Raw genomic sequence first — 18,084 nt, forward strand, 5'->3', positions numbered from 1 at the left:
AAATGTCAAGAAATGAAAAGCTTTAAGTCTCTAGTAGCAAAGTTGAGTTGGTCACATTGTAAATAACTCTGAGTTAAACGTCCAGCAACCTACACAGTAAACAAAATGCTTAAGGTGGCCATGGTGAAATTACTGGAACTCATTCACGTTTCCTACCTTTTTCGTTTTCAAACGTACAGTCTGAAAAAAGATTTTCTTTTTTTTTAAATTTAATATTCTAGGGTATTTTAGAAGACAAAAAAGGAAGGTACATTTCGGTAGCACTGTGAAACTGTAAAAAGCTGTGTTGTGCAATTCTATATTTAAACAGCAACACTATGTAAAGTTACAGAAAATACCTATCTGCGGCACTGTGCAGCTGTACTACTGCAAAATGCCACAGGGGAGAACATACTTAAAAATCCAAAACATTATTTTTAATGCCAAATGCCAAAACACCTATTCAAACTTTTCAACATTAAGATTAGTCTAAACTTCTTTCAAACACTCGGCAGCTGGTGACTCACTACTGAAGGACTGATAGTTAAGGCTACGATTATGTCACAGAGGGCTTGGGAGTCATACAATCTGTGACTTTCAGAGACCTCTGTGACACTGGGGCACTGCAGCAGCCCAGCTGCCATGGGTGACAGAGGAACACCCCAGTAGCTCCCCAATGCTGCAGGGGATCCCCTCCCAACTCCCAGCCCCGTGGATGGCGGAAGGACCCCAGCAGTAGCTTAGATGCCACTGGTGCAGGCCTTCCCCGCAGTTCTCAGTTGCTGTGGGCAGCGGGGCACCCAGCAGTTCCCAGTTGCTGTAGGGAACTCCCCCAGCTCTTCAGAGTGGTAGAGGATTGCCCCCCAAGCTCCCAGCCACTGGGTAGGGGCAGAGGACCACAGCTCCCAGCCGCTGCATGCAGCGGGGCAGGGTGCTTGACCCTTCTCCCTCCCCTTTTTGTCAGGAATGTTTTTAGTAAAAATCAAGGACAGGTCACAGCTTTTGTGAATTTTTGTTTATTGCACGTGACCTGTCCATAACTTTTACTAAAAACATCCATGACAAAATCGTAGCCTTACTGATAGTATATTAGGATGATCTTTCCCCTCCACAATTGATGTGGCTCCTAAGAACCTGCTTTCTATACATCTCTCTTTTGAAAGAAATCATGAGATTAACACATGACCTGCCATAGATGAAACACAGGGGCAGAGTGCCAATAGTGGAAATCATCTTTCAAGTTAAATGAATTGCGGTAGACTCAGCCTAGATAACGTGATAATGTGTACTTTACAAATAACATAGATAAAGTCTTTGATGTCCTATGATGGGATGTTGATGGAAATTTTTTTTTTTTTTTGGTGATCCCCTGTTAACATAGAGCAACATTCAGCAAAATGTTCTTAATGGTTACCAATTTAGGAAATATTGGCTGCTTCTGCTCAAACAAATTTTACTGGAAGAATTCTTCATTTACAAGATGAATCAGATCAGAACAGGTTTACTCACTATTTGAGCAGCAGATCCACAGAATCATAGGGTTAGAAGGGACAGCAAGGGTCATCTAGTCTAACTCTGTGTAAAACCACCCAAGACAGATGGCTCCAGCCTCCTTTTGAAAACCTCCAGTGAAGGAGCTTTAACAACTTCCCTTGGCAGTCTGTTCCATTGTCCTACTGTTCTTACAGTTAGCAGATTTAGATTAAATCTCAGAAAAAACTTCCTATTTTGTAGTTTGAACCCATTGCCTCTTGTCCTGCTCTCTGTGGCAAGAGAGAACAACTTTTCTCCACTTTTATTATGGCAGCCTTTCAAGTATTTGAAGACCACAATAATATCCCCCCTAAATCTCCTCTTTTTCCAAATTAAACATACCCAGTTCCTTCAGTCTTTGCTCGTATGGCTTGTGTTCCATCCCTTTGGTCATGTTTGTCACTCACCTCTGGATCCTTTCCAGTTTCTCTACATCCTTTCTTGCAGTGGTGATCAAAACTGGACAGAGTACTACAGCTGAGGCCTAACCAGTGCTGAGCAGAGCAGAATATCACATCCTGCGACTTGCATGCTATGCTTGTGTTAATGCAACCTAAAATTGCATTTGCTTTTTTTTTTTTTTTGCAACAGCATCACATTGCTAACTCATGTGGAGGTTGTGATCCACCACAACTCCTAGATCCTTCTCAGCCATGCTGCCACCAAGCCAGTTATCCCCCATTCTGTATTTATGCATTTGATTTTTCTTCCCTAAGTGTAGCACCTTACATTTGTCATTGTTGAATTTCATTTTGTTGTCTATAACCCAGTATTCCAATTTATCAAGATCCCTCTGAAATTTAGCTCTATACTTCAAAATGCTTGCAACCCCCGCACAGCTTTGTCTCATCTGAAAATTTGATCAATATACTCTCCATTCCTACATCGAGGTCATTAATAAAGATGTTAACCAACACCAGACCCAGAAAAGATCCCTGTGAAACCCCACTTGAGACCTCCCTCTAATCTGACATAATTCCATTTATTCCACACTCTTTGTTTGCACTTGTTTAACCAATTATGTATCTGCTGTTGAGCCCACATTTCTCCAGTTTATTTATCAGAATGCCGTGTGGGACTGTGTCAAAAGACTGGCTGAAGTCCAGGTATATTATGTTCACCACATTCCCCCTATCCACCAAACCAGTTACCCTGTCAAAGAAGAAAAGCAAGCTGGTTTGGCATGATTTGTTTTTAGTAAATCCATGCTTGCTGATAGTGATTACCCCATCCAGATATTTGCAAATTGAATGTTTTATACATTGTTCTAGTAGCTTCCCAGGTATCAAAGTCAGGCTGACCGGTCTGTAATTTCCCGGTTCCTCCTTTTTCCTGTTTTTAAAGCGGGGCACTACATTAGCCCTTCTCCAGTCTTCCGGGACCTTTCCTGTCATCCATGAGCTTGCCAAATATTATTGCCAGTGGCTCCACTTCAGCTGATTCCTTCAATTCTCTGGGATGAACAACATCAGGCCCCGCTGATTTGAATGAATTCAAATTGGTCAGAAGATCTCTGACGTGTTCTCTACTTATCCCGATCTGAATCCCTTCCTCTTTATTGTCTATGGTAACTAGTCATCTGGTCACATTTTATTTTTTGTGAGAAGACAGAAGCAAAGTAGGTATTGACCCTTCCTATCATCTTCGTTCCTGGTTCACCTTCTCCATTGAGCGGAGGATCCATACCATGCCTGATTTTTCTTTTTTTGTCTGACACATTTGAAGAACGTTTTCTTGTTGTCTCCAACATTTCTTGCCAGATCCAACTCATTCTTTTCGTTAGCTTTCCTTATTTTATCCCTACACACTTGCACTATTCCCATATTTACTACTTTGATGACATGCCCCACTTTCAATTCCCTAGATGTATCCCTTTTGGTTTTAGATTGCTGAAAAAAAAAAACCCTTGCACAGCTAAACTGGCCTCCCATGGGTCATCTTATCTTTCCTCTGCATTGAATAGCTTGATGTTGAGCCTCTAGTATTACATCTTTTAGGAACTGCCAGCCCCCTTCGACACCTTTTCTTCCTAATTAGTGTTTCTATGGGACCTTGCCTACTGTCTCTCTGCGTTGGCTGAGATCTGCCTTTTTGATTTCCAGTGTCCTTGTTTTGCTGTTGTCATGTCCTCCTTTCCATGGGATCGTGAATTCCATCAGATCATGATCACTTCCAAGTTTCCGTCGACCTTCACGTTTGCAATTAATTCATCCTGGTTCATCAAAACCAGATGTAGAATGGATGTCCCCCTAGTTGTTTTCTTAATTTTCTGAATCAGAAAGCTGTCCCCTACACATGCTAAGAACTTGCCGGATGTATTACGTTTTGCTGTAATAGTCTTCCAACAGAGATCAGGGAAGTTAAAATCCCCTATTAATACTAGCTCATGTTTGTTAGTTAATCTTGTTACCTACTTGTAGAATGACTCCTCCACTTCCTCTTCCTGACTGGGTGGTCTATAATAGACCCCCACCATAATATCACTACTATTCTTTCCCCTTTTTACCCTGGCCCAAAGAATCTCAGTAGGTCTGTCGCTCACTTCCTCTTGGACCTCTGAGCAAGTACAATGCCGCCTCGTATAGTGCAATGCTGCCTCCTTTTTTCTCATACCTATCCTTCTGGAACAAGCTCTCTCTCTCAATGCTGGTACTCCAATCATGGGAGATGTGCCACCAAGTCTCTGGAATGCCAATTAAGTCACAATTTTCTTCATATTTTATGACTTCCAGTTCTTCCTGCTTGTTCCCCATACTTCTTGCATTTGTATACAGGCACTGAAGATATTTTGCAGACTACCCTGTTGCTTTTCTTCTTGCCTTTTTAACGCAATGGTGGTTTCAAGTCCTTGTCCAGAAATTTGCCCCTTTTCCTTGTCTTCATTACTGAAGCCTAGATGTGCATTGGCCGGATTTTTGTCACCACCCCCCATAAGACTTAGTTTAAACCTCTCCCTATAAGGTTAGCCAGACGATGTCCAAAGATACTCTTCCCAGTATTTGATAGATGGAGCCCCCCCCAAAACAGTAATCCTCTTTCCTGGAACATCAACTCATCATCAAAAGCCAAAGCGTTTTCACTGACACCATCTGTTTAGATATGCATTTATTTCCAGGATTTGACAGTCCCAGCCCGGGCCTTTTCCATGTGTGGAGAGCACAAATATAGCATTTACACTAAGTGAAGCTGGCAGAAACTCCTCAATGAGATTCTAGTATTACTCAGGGAGCTTAGCATACAACCTACCAATTGGATCAATGGTCTTCAGGGCTTGTGAAAAGCAACTGGGAAGCACTGGATTTCCTGAAGGCTGAGATTAACTCTCTTCCTATAGAGAGATAGGCTACTTTGCTACACTTAATTTAAGACATCAGGGACTTACCCAAGGAACCACCATGTGTTGCTGCCATTAACTAATTTTTCCTTATCCAGACAGATCATGAGAAAATTATAATCAGGTAACTGCAGTGAACTTTGGAGCTCTCACATTTCCTTCATTTATCTCAATCTATTTTTAGGCCTAGGCATGATACAGACCGCACTGGCCATGTTGGTTGGTGATCTCATGCTAGTGGACAATGATCTGGTATCCATGATGACTTTTCTTTGTACGTGTTAGCAGCTTTTGATTCTAAGTAAGTTTTAGTTCTGAACCAGTCTTGTTTTTTCTCTCTCAAACAGTTCTACAGATTGTTTTTTGACATCTTTTATGGACTCTATTCTGTGGCCCCCTTCAGTTTAACACATATGTGATGCTGCTAAGGGAAAGTATGACATGATGTATAGTCAAGACCATGAATATGCAAATGATATGAGCTGCTGCATGTCACTCCCATAAGAACACAGAAGTAAGAGTCTATACTTTAGCAAGGTACTCTGATACTATGGTGATGAGGACCCTACATAACACCTAAATAGATGGTATAATGCCTGGTGAGAAATGCAATCTGGACGAGAGCAAACTGGCTGAAGGCTAATCTGCACAAGTTGGTGATGATGACTAGGGGTTGGGGGAAAGATCTTGAACATATAGTAAGGATAGTTCCTGTCCTCTGTTTTGTGATCAGGAAGGTGCCGCTTTTTAATTAAGTAATTCACAATTTGTTCTGGGAATCCCAGTGATGTGAGAGACCAAAAGCATCTTTTTTATCTGCACCTCTGCAATTATCCCCCTTAAGGCTGGATTTTGACATCTCTATCCTTATTTTGGATAGCTGCAGGTTGGAGAATTGCAATGGTTTTTACTTGGGGCTAAATTTTAAGAGCATTCTGAATCTAGAAGTAATACAGAATGTAGCTGTTTCCCAGTTAGGCACTATTAGCTATAGAGAAGATGTCACATCCACAAAAACTGAACTGGCTTCCTAATAATTTTCACATATGGGTGAAGGTGAGTTTTAGATACCCAAGAGATTAGCCTGTGTTCCGTGCATGCCACATAAGTTGTAGTTGGCTGGATCATGAGAGATACAATTTTCCAAGAGAAACTAGTGAATCTGGGTGCCCCAATTTTGATGTGTCCGTATTCAAATACAGTGAGGGAGCTGGTTTTCAGAATGTGCTGAACACCTGTCCTGTAATTATAAAGTTCCTTGATGGTATCTCACTAGTCAAATTGGAAAATTTAGCCTATGGCTTCATGATGTTCTTAGTAGAGGGATCTTGATTGTGGAATTTGTTTCCCCTGCTATTCTGACTCACTGATTTTCTGCAGGGAGTGGTTTGCTTTGTAGTGAGAAGGGAGTTTGTATGTAGAGATTTTTTCTTTGCATACTGTTTCTTTCCTTTTTGTTTAAGATAAACAACAATTTAAAATTATTTTTATATTTGTATATGCAATGATATGCAGTGAATTTTATAAGTTAAAAATAATGGACACTACAGTAAACTCCAGAGCGCTAACCAACTGTTAAATGGGAGAACACCACTACATGCACAGAACTCTACTTAAAACCATCTCATTTCTCTAAAGAGAAAGAAAATTGGCTGTAGGATTTATATTGCTGGAAAACCAAGAGAGATTTCTTTCTGATGGAAAGATAAATACTGCATGGTAATATAACCAGCCACCACTCATCTGCTATTAGATGAATAGAGGAGGAAGAAAATCTTTCTTCAGAAGTGTCATATATAGGTAAACTTCTTTGACTAAGGCCTTAATCAAGACTTATCCCTTTTAAGCAGCAGCTAAGCATTTTGTTTAGATCATTCTTTATATGATGATTAACAACCTATCTGATAGCAGATAAAAAGCACATTAAGAAATAGGGAAGATATGGGCACTCAGCTGGGTAACAGCCCAAACCTTAAATCTTTGTTGTTGTTGTTTTGTTTTTGTTACCACAGCAAAATATTGTAATGATGATTGGAAAATGTATGGCCAAAATACCATATTACAGCCTTGCAGATCTCATCTGGTGGGACTAACCAAAGCCTGTCTTGTTGATGCTGCAACATGATCGATTGAGTTGTGACATGCCCTTTCAAATTTCAATGTTGCTACTATGGTACAACAGTGACAGATGCACACTGATAGGTTATCAGAAAGGGTTCTTTTGGACAGAGGCTTACTTTATGTTCCACTCTTACAGAAAAATAAAAAATGGTGGATTAATTCTCTAATGGCATTCCCCACTTTTCAAAAAGACTTTATTGATGCAACTAATTTGCAGAACAAAGCTCCCCTAAGTTGAAAGCTAGAAGGAATTAGAAAATAGTGGCACTGCAATACTTGTTTGAAAGCAAAATGTAAACATTTAATTTGAAAACCAGAAAGCAGTAACCTGACCTGTGTGTTTCAACAAAGTAAAAAAACCCCACATTTGCATTTTAAAAGAAAAGATTTGAAAATCCATTCCTCCTCTGTTTACTACTTGAGTTCAGGATTCTATACATGTTCTGAAACTGTTGATGAGATTACTACCTGAAACAGAAATCCCAGCATTATTTTAGAGGGTTTTGTGATGATACTAACTATTATAGGAAAAGTACCAAATCTTGTATGCAGGGCTTAGCAGATAAGTGACAGAGGAACTAATTTTGACAAGCTTTGTGAATGTATTAAAAATACAATAGAGTCTACCTTACTCGAACTTTGTTATTGATTTGGGATTATAAATGATTCTTTAAAATTAAAATCTTTCCAGTTCACCTTCAAATTGAGTTTTGAAACTACTGCCAGAAGAATTTTCCTGAGTGTGCACACAAAGCCAAACCTCTCTCTTCAAATGTACCATAGGTCTTCAGAGCCCATAACTCACTAATTGTATGAGACAAAGTGATTGCCATCAGAAAAGTAACCTGGGTAATGCTTGCATGAATGTAGAAGCTCAAAATACCACTTATATCCCCTGGCACAGCAGGATCTTAATTTGAGGTTGATAAACCCTGATAACACCAAACTGCTGGAGATTGAATAGAAACTAGGTGTTGTGCTTTCTACAAGTTATTGAAGAGATGACACTGTAAACACAATAAACCATCTTTCAGAGATAAAATATATGCAGAAGGCATTCAAGAACATGGCATGTGACAATACAGTAATCATTTATACTAGAAATGTACGTGATGCTCCATAAAAGCAGAGTACAAATACCCGGCTGCATGTGAATTAATCTAGTTTGAGGCACTAGAACTTATGCAAGAGCTAGGTATTATTACTATTATTATTATATATAAACATTTGTTGTGCTTGAAACGGAAAGAGTATCTAATATACTATTTTTGGGACACATTCCAACAAATCAAACCTTAAATCCTAACTTCTCAGAAGAGAGGATGAATGAACTTCTCAGAAGAGAGAATGAATGAGCTGCATTGCATATCTTGAGATGGAAAAGAATGTTCAACCTTTTGTTAATGAGGTCTGGAGAACTTAGTTTCCTGATCTCAAAAAATTGGCTATGGTCACCTTTTATCAAGAGAGATCGTCCTATTAAGATCACGGAATTTCTCTCTCTTGAGCTCTGTTAAGATCTATAATTTGTATGTAATGGAGAACAGACGTGATCAGTATTCACCAGTGATTCTATAAAGTGCTAGTAATATCAACTGATATTTTCCTCTGGAAGACTGGATTTCCTACGCAAGCTTGAGATACTTCATAATTCGAGTAACAGCCAATGATTAACCAAAAATTCATAGGCCCAGCGAAATAGAGCTATTTCCATTTTTTACAATATAAAAAAATAAAATACAAATAAGAACTCTGAAGTCTAAATACTAAGCAAGAGAAAACTAGAACTGAATTTGCAGAAGAAAATGCAAAAGTGGGTGTGTACTTCCTTCCTGTGCCAAGAAAAAAAAATGTAACTGATGGCTAGATGAACAGAGGCAGTATTTACTCCACTAAAAGCATGTGTGAAGCACACACAAAGGATCTTGACTTGAAGTAAAATTTAACAACTAAGCAAGTTAGGAATAGCTCCCCAGAGATTATATGACCCTCCTATCCCCAGGAGTGTGAAGCCACAGATTACACCTCTAAAGAAAATTATCCATCAAGAAAGGGATTAATCAAAGAAAAAAAATCTCAGGCTTCCAATCAGATTCAAAAAAACCCATCAGCCAATAGTTGTTGCAGAGGTAATTGTTCTAAATCTATCAGTAAACCTAAGATGCTCCTTCATTGACTGCAAACACCAATTTCTTTCACAGAGGATTATAAGTTGATGTTCATGGTCTTACTTCTGCCATTAGGGTGATAAACAGTTTAAGCTACATCAGGATCTGACATGTAGATCAATTCTAGGTCCATAAAGAATCTATACAAGAGGTTCCCAGACAGGGAATTTACTGCCCCCCATTTTTATTCTCTTGCTGCTAAAATTACTTCTGTCAAACACTTACAAGAGTAAGAAAAAAGGTAAAAAAATTAATTTTTCATGTAGTCCTGGAACAGTCTTTTTAAATTCAAAAACTTAAAGACGAACACGTTACTGCATTTAAAATTATGTTAAACAGCATGTAGTATTTAGCTAAATAGCGATCCAAATCTATGATTTGCTCACTCTCAAGCAGACAGCAATTTGAAACATTGAACTAAGCTGTCTAGATTTTTCTCTAAGGGCAGTCACAGGCTTCCTGTTACCAGTGCCAAATTATATTAGACATTTAATTTTAAACCTCAGGTACTTAAATGTAAAACCTTACAACAGTAATAGTCATAAAGCAGTGGGGCATTCCATTTCAGAGAATGGATTTTTCTATTTTTTCCCCTTTAATTTAACCAGCACCTCCTGTTTTGTGGCTCTGCCCACTACAAAGTAATTTATCTAATTAGGAGATGTTCACAGCTGCTTAAAAGACAGAAGCCCCAGGAAACCAACGGTCCGGATAGGAAGACTTTGAAAAGTTCTCTGGAGCCACACAAAGTATTAATTTCATGTGAAAAAAGGTTCAGAGAAAAATTGAATCCCAATATGTTATTTTGTCTACAATAAAACCATGTGACAATAAGCAGGCATATTCTCCAGTACACTGGCATTTGAATTCCAAAAGATGCTTAGCTTCTCCCTATCCCTGCTGCTTTCACAGCATTATCTTTTTATGATTCTAAAATTCAAAACCTTTTATTGGGGCAAAAAAGATGAAATTAAAAAGGGTTTTTCATGTGTCAACTGTCAGCATAAAGGATAAATTCTGCGATCTAAGTGAAAGAGGATACACTGATGGAGATGAATCATGTTTGAGTTTTTGAAGTAATTTTATCAATCACAATAGTTAATGTTTATGTTGACATTTGTTTGTCTAAGACTATCCACTAAGCACTGACCTAGTTAAAAGAAGTTCTCCCAGTATTTTCAAAATGTAAAAGCAAAGCAGGAAATGATGCAAATACCATTTTTCTATCATTATTTACTTCTCAGTCTTCCTGTGTCCTTTGAGTAAATGTAGCACAGCTGACCCTGGCTGTTGTCTCTTATGATCCAGAAGTAATTACATATGATTGCCAAGTCATAAAACAGAATTAGATGTCCTTACTATAAGAAGTATAAAATGTAATTGGGTGTAGGAGAAAGGGAAGGCTTCTTTTTTATACCAGCATAGATAACACACTCATGAGTGCTGTAGGGCTTGCCCAAGTAAGAGACAAAAGCTAAGATCAGCAGATACACCCAAAACAGCAACAGCTGTGTTCGTGAGCACACGTGCCACAAAATGTGTCCTTTTGAGATCCTTACAATTGTCACTATTTTAAGGAATAGCCTCAAAAGCAGCAGTTTCTTTTTCTCTAATTCTCTTTCATAGTCACTTCATCCTGTGTTGTCCATACCCTTTCTCCATTTACTCTGTTGAAGGTTCCCTTTGCTTTCCACGTTCTTATTTCTCCATTCCATTACTTCCACCATTACTTTCATGGGCTCTCCATGGTGCTTCCCCTGGCCTCTCTTTGAAATACTACAAATTTAACACTTGCATAGTGCTTTACTAACATTAATGGAATCTTCACAACTCACCATGACGTAAGTAGTATAGCCCCATTTTACAAATGGGACTAATAAGGCAGGAAGTGACTTGACCAAGGTCACAGACAAATTATGTGTTAGACCTAAGATTGGAATAAAGGACTCCCTTGCTCCACTGGACCACAGCACCTTTCATGCTATTCAGACATTCCCCCTTGAGGACAAAGCCCACAATGTATGTTTAGTAGAGGAACAAGCTCAACTGCAAACTGTTTGCTACAAGTTTGTAGGGAGCTTGTAGCAGCTCAGGCAACACCTTTGACGCAACATCAAATTGGTCTGGGATCTTTTCAGAAATCAAGATATCAATGACAACTGATTTGTTGGCCCCACAGACTATCCTTAAGTGGCTATATGAAAATCATGAATATACCTTATGATTTTGTTGGACAAATCACTATGACAAACTTGCAGCCCTTGTGATTGGTCAGCATTTTCAAGGCTCTCTTCACAACAGAGAGGTAGAAACATCTTTAAAAAAGTAAATAGAGTAGTCCTGACATTTACAAATTCCTCCAATTGAGATTATGGAGAAAGTGGCTGCAGGATTCACACATTCCAAAGGCTGGCTCTGCCTACAGCTAACCAATTACAACAATAAAAATAAAATAATAAATAGTTCAACACTTAAGACCACAAACAAAGGGAATAAGAACTGTATACCTCCATACACAGATGCAGTGAAGATGTCTTAGAAGCTATGCACTTAGAAAGCAACCCTGGCTTTGCTATGCTTTTAATAATTTTGGGCCTATGTGAAATTTCAGGCATGGGGTAGTTGACAACACAAGGCATCTCCTTCCTCGTGCAGTTACGTTTGCTGCTTCCACAGCACTCCTAGCCTTTCCATGCCACAGGAAGAGATGTTTTGTTAATTTATGTTCTTATCCCTCCTTCTCATCCTTTTTGTTCTGTTTAAATGGCTGCAGCTTTGCTTAGGACAATGTACCCAGATGAGCGACATCAGTCCTCAAGGAAGAGCTCTAGCAAAAAACCCCCAACTTGTCTCTTACCACTGCTGATGCCAGAGTTTGCAATGACTGTCGCCTCACTCCATTGGTCAGCACTGGAAACTGAGTAGGAGCGTTGATGCATACCATCGGGGCGACTGTTGAAGGAGACTAGACTGATCCCACTTGCCATCTGGGACACAGACGTACTAGTAGTCACATTTCCTAAAAACAAACAAACAAATCAAGTTACTGTACAAGATAATGCTGATTTACATTAAGGAGAATAAATCATACAGTACCACAGAGCAGAGACAGCACTAATTTCATTAATGTGGAGAACAGCAGCAGCACTGAATGCAGTGTTCTTTAAACTTTTGGAGGCCGAGTCCCCTCCGGACCCTTTTCTAGAAAATGGAAATACTTGCAAGCCCCCAGTGCATCCCTGATTTATGTTGTTAAAAGCCTAAACATCTTAGTTTATATACCCTCTGCACTGCCCTAGCTAGTCCTTCATACCTGTCTAGTGGGCTTTGGGAAGTGTTGGCTTAGTGCAAAAAAAGCCACGTGGAAAAAACCCTAATCCTTAAAAATTAATAAGCATTAAGCAAACCATCCATTGTACCCTTAAAAAAGTAAGTCCTGAAAATGTAACATGACCCTCTAAACATAACTCTAATATACAAAACGTGTATTAACTACATCAAATGGAGACACTTCAAACCCTCTTATCCTAATTCAATTATTTTAATTGAGTATCCCCACCGCTGAATAAAGCCAAAATTGAAAAATCTACAGTGCCAGTAAATAAACTGGTACTAGTAGCATAAAATCAACTATAAAACCCAACTTTCACAGACTTTTAACTATCACCAACATGGAGGCAACACCAATATATTGTTCCTTATAAAAAGTCATTTCTTGTTAAGCAACAGCAAACTTTTTATTCCTAAATTGATTGGTTGTTAAAAGATAATATGAACAATAACCTTAAACACTGTATATTAATTAGCAATGCGTTTAGTGCTTTCATGATCCATAAGGGCTGTGACAGATAATAGTTCAGTAAAAAGTTTAATGGAGGAAATGGGATTCACAGCATTAAAAATAGCTGAACAGTGATCTAGTTGACAAAACACAGGTTTCAGAGTAGCAGCCGTGTTAGTCTGTATTCGCAAAAAGAAAAGGAGTACCGGTGGCACCTTAGAGACTAACAAATTTATTAGAGCATAAGCTTTCGTGAGCTACAGCTCACTTCATCGGATGCATTAGGTGGATCCTATGAATGCATCCGATGAAGTGAGCTGTAGCTCACGAAAGCTTATGCTCTAATAAATTTGTTAGTCTCTAAGGTGCCACCGGTACTCCTTTTCTAGTTGACAAAACATAAATAAAACCCTCTCCATGAACTTGGGCTTCCAGTGGTCTCAGTCTACCTTTTTTGTTCTCGTGTTTGACATGCACTAGAAATTTCACTCTGACATTTAGTTTTTAATCATATACTACATTACTGATTTAGAAATTACTTTTTAAACAAATTTAAATATTTTAAAGTGTTTGTTTGATTTTTGTAAGAATGTTCTAATAGCTGCAATCTCTTCATGGCAGACTTTACCAAAACACAGCGGACATTGTGAATCCATTGTTAAGGCTATCCTACAGTAAGGTTAAATGGTTTTAAGAATAATATTTTTATAGACAGATTTAAAGCATTTACTATTTTCATCCAAAGACAAAATAACTAGTAATGCCTTTCCAGCAGAGCTGAATTAGAAGCAAAGTCATCTAAACCTACACACAGTGCACAATTAGTAATGTATATAAAGCATCTTGCCATCCTTTGCTATTAAAGACTCTCTCTATTCTATGCACACACACACACACACACACACACACTTTAAAGATACTTTCACAGGAAAATTTTGCACTTCCATAGTACATTCAATTGGACAACCACCGATGAGTTCAGAAACTTTGGTGAATTAAGGTTCAACACTCTTGTGAGGAAATTATCTACTATTACTTCCCACTTTTCCCACAGGTTAAATGACCAAAGCTTAGGGAGGAAGACTGTAGCAGAGTGGGAAATAAAACCCAGATCTCCTGACTCCCAGTTCCATCATCACGACTTTTCCCAACAGCAGTGTTTTGAAAGAAAGTAGAGCTTTGTGAAGTACTTTGTGCTCATTACAGTTTGTGAGATAGCTTCCCTGAGACCAAACGCCATCTGTCTATCCGATGAAGTGAGCTGTAGCTCATGAAAGCTGATGCTTAAATAAATTTGTTAGTCTCTAAGGTGCCACAAGTACTCCTTTTCTTTTTGTGAATACAGACTAACATGGCTGCTACTCTGAAACCTATCTGTCTATGGTACTTGTATAACCTCCATTACTGTAAGATCTGAGCACCTCAATCTTTAATCAGGAGGTAACTGTGTTAGTCTGTATCCACAAAAACAACAAGGAGTCCTGTGGCACCTTAAAGACTAACAGATTTATTTGAGCATAAGCTTTCATGGGTAAAAACCTCACTTCTTCAGATGCAACAATCTTTAATAAATTTGTCCTCAACATAACCAGGAGGTATTTTACAGATGGGGAACTGAGGCAGAGAAAGACTAAATATCTTGCTCAAAGTCACATAGGAAGCCTATGGTAGAGCATATATTTGAACCTGGTTCTCCTGAGTCCCGGCCAGTATCTCTACCACTGGACTTCCTCTCTAATCCCCTTTTCCAAGTCATCCTTTCACCCACGTGATCTCCATAATCAGACTGGCATCTATTACACTGATCACACATTTAATGCATTATGGCTAGTATGTGAACATACTGTGTCAGTGTTTTCTAAGAAAGCATTCGGAACACATGTGAAGGTCAGCAATGAAACCTTGCCCACAAAACAGCACGTATGTGAAGATTCAGATTAGAACCCCACATCTTGACTGAAGTCTCACTAAAATAGAGCACACACACAGTTTTTTTCATTCTTTCTAATTAAATAAATACTTTTTCTCCAAATGAATCTCTCTGCACTCCAGCTGATGCTCCCTCTGATACAATATCAGCACACTTTTCCTCCAGGTTTTATAGCCTGGGAAAAAAACGTGAGTCAAAAAGTTGCTAATGAGAAAAAAAATACTATTGTGACAACTCCATTTTGGCTGACACACCAGGAACTTCCAGAGCTGAAAGATGATTCTTTACAGTTTGAAGGAAAAAGCCAAACTCTTTGATTGTGAGCTGTAGCGGACTCCTATCATATGCGGATCAGACACACAGGGACACATATACTAAAGAGACCAGACACGACTAATTTGTGAATCACTTAGTTCATCATCACATTATTGTGCTATTATTTTGCAAATGTGGGGGAGGTGTAGAAAGGCTAAGCTGTATTGCTTTATGTTTCTAACGGGGTCCCACAGAAATCTGTCCTAGCCCCAGTGCTATTGCATACTTTATCAGTGATCACATATAAATCATTGCTGGTAAGGTATGCAGATAACACAAATTAATGGAGTAGTAAATAAGAAGGACAAATCAGTTCTATAGAGCGATCTGGATCACACGATAAGCTGGGATCACTGATGTTCTAATACAGCTAAATGAAAGGTCATATCTAGGAGGTTATGAAGTCAGTCACACTTACTGGAAAAGGGGCTGTATTTTGGAAACCAGTGAGTGATAAGGACATAAAGAAAAGGAATACTTGTGGCACCTTAGAGACTAACAAATGTATTAGAGCATAAGCTTTCGTGAGCTACAGCTCACTTCATCCGATGAAGTGAGCTGTAGCTCACGAAAGCTTATGCTCTAATAAATTTGTTAGTCTCTAAGGTGCCACAAGTACTCCTTTTCTTTTTGCGAATACAGACTAACACGGCTGCTACTCTGAAAAGGACATAAAGGTCATTGTGGATAGCCAGCTGAACATGAGCTCCCAATATGTTTTTATGGCTAAAATGGAAAATACTATCCTTGGATGTATAAGCAGGGGAATACTGAGTAGATGTATGGAGATGTTATCACCGGTTACAGCATCAGTGAGACCTTTAAGCAATCCTGTGTCCACACTTTTAAAAGAATGTTGACAAACTGGTAAGGATTCCGGAAAGAGCTACAAAAATGATCTGAGGTCTGGAAAACCTGTTTTATAGTGAGACACTAAAGAAGCTCAGTTTATACAAGAGAAAGTTAAGGGGCAACTTAACTTGAAGACCATAAATACCTATACAGAATGATTTATGATAGTATAGGGCTCTTTAATCTAGCTGACAAAGGCATAACACAAGATCTAATAGTTAGAAGCTTAAGCTAGACAAATTCAGACTAGTAAGAGGGCACTATCTTTTTTTCTAAACAGAAAGGATAATAAACAATTGGAACAACTTACCAAGGGATGTGGTGGATTCTACATCACTACATCTTTTCGATCAAGACAGAAAGTCACTCTATTAGATATGCTCTAGCTCAACCAGAAGTTATGGACTTGATGCAAGAACTTGGTGAAATTCTATGGACTGTGTTATGTAGTAGGTCAAACTAGACGGTCACAATGATCTTTTTCTGGCCTTAGTGAGTAGACATCTATAAAATGCACATTTCTTTTAAGGACTAAATGTACTCCCTCAGAATTGATTTTAGAGTTTTTATACTTAAAGACTTCTGTCACAGAAACAGATATGACACTTCAGATTGAACCATATCTCAATCTCTTTGGAGAAGCAAAATAGCAGAAATTGATTACTTATAATTTGTATTCAGAGAACAACTACCCACTCTTCCAGTAGATGGGGTGAATCTGCTAATGCGGATACTTCTGCTACTACCCAGTTGTAAACGCTTGTGGATAGATGGGGACCCCAGACCGTCCTACTCCCGCAGTGTCCCAGTCTTGGGTTGTGAAGGATTTGTCCTGACAAACTTTTCTGCCTTCCTGAGACTACTTAATTTCCTCTTCAAAACCAAAACAAACAGTAAAGTGCTTAACTAGCCTGCCCATAGCTGGAGTTCTTTGGAAATTTTCCCTTTTCCCCCAGTTGCTATGACAGACCCTGATCCTATAAGCATACATGTACATGTAACTTTATTCAGTCAAATAATCCCATTGGCTTCAAAGGGACTAGTCACAGATACAGAGTCACCAAAATGCACAACTGTTGGCAGGATTGGGGCCCTTAGTGAACATAGTCCTTTGTGATCTTTTCTTCATAGCAAAGTTTAGTACAGATGAGCCAGTAGCCCAGCTGAAAACAAACAGTCTCAAACTCACAGAAGGCATGCAGATCGGATGTGGGTCAAGAACAAATGTTGCTGCTTGTCTGGTCCCACTATGGTGTCAAACAGTCTTAGCAGCTGTCTTGTTCTGATTTAATGTTCCAGTAAGGCTTATTGGTCCCTGGCCTGGTCGTTGACTCTTGCATTCCGAGCATGGCACTCCAAGGTTTTCTGACCTGCCCATGGTGCTGTCTTGTCTTCAGGCCACAGCTAGGAGATATATGAGGTCACACATCTCAAAGAATAGACTATAATTACACCAAAGATATTTAATATCCATGGCTTAAATAGCCCATACTACCTGTGGAAGCATGTGCTATTATCATGCCTCCTAGCTGCTGAATTTGGGACATTAGATGTTGCACATTAGAAATTCTCCTCTCTTATATATGAAATAATGTCTAGTTTATAGCTTTATAAAAAAACAATACTACTTGCACTTCCTTGATCTCAGAAACCACTTTTGTATCGCATTAAACTCTAAACTCTAACTATTTGTACCTTATTAAAGTCCTCACACAACAAAATGGTACCTTCTCCCAGTCCACATATCATTTTGGGTTCCCTTAATTTTAAGTTTGGACTATTGAGGAGGATAAAGATTTTTACATGTATTATATTTTATATTTTACTTGTTTTAAGCCTTGTTTAGAATGTTTACAGCATTTTTCTAGGCTTGTTCTCAACTATCTACATTAATCTTAACTTCCCAATTAGCTTTATTCAACAAAACCATCTATTCAAGGTGACAAATATTCACCGCAACAGAGTGATCCTGCATTCCTGTTCACCGTGGCATCTATTTTAGCACCTTTAGAATACAGTGGGTAAATGGTTTTGAAAATGCATTATTTTTCAGAGGCAGAATTAGATTTCC

General features: G+C 38.7%; 1 protein-coding gene across 11 annotated transcripts in view; it reads right to left on the reverse strand.

Annotated features, from left to right (window-relative positions):
• The window catches only part of AGAP1 (ArfGAP with GTPase domain, ankyrin repeat and PH domain 1), a 694,641-nt gene that overhangs the window by 174,936 nt on the left and 501,621 nt on the right, over positions 1-18,084 (reverse strand). For 10 of the 11 annotated variants that reach the window (XM_043505743.1, XM_043505746.1, XM_043505744.1 and 7 more), the window contains one exon: positions 11,993-12,154. The exons of the other annotated variant lie outside the window; for it this stretch is intronic. In XM_043505743.1, the coding sequence (XP_043361678.1) occupies positions 11,993-12,154 (162 nt within the window). The remainder of the gene's footprint in view (positions 1-11,992; positions 12,155-18,084) is intronic. 11 annotated transcript variants of the gene reach the window in all.

The sequence above is a fragment of the Dermochelys coriacea genome, chromosome 11 (assembly GCF_009764565.3).
Source record: "Dermochelys coriacea isolate rDerCor1 chromosome 11, rDerCor1.pri.v4, whole genome shotgun sequence".
NCBI lineage: Eukaryota > Metazoa > Chordata > Testudines > Dermochelyidae > Dermochelys > Dermochelys coriacea.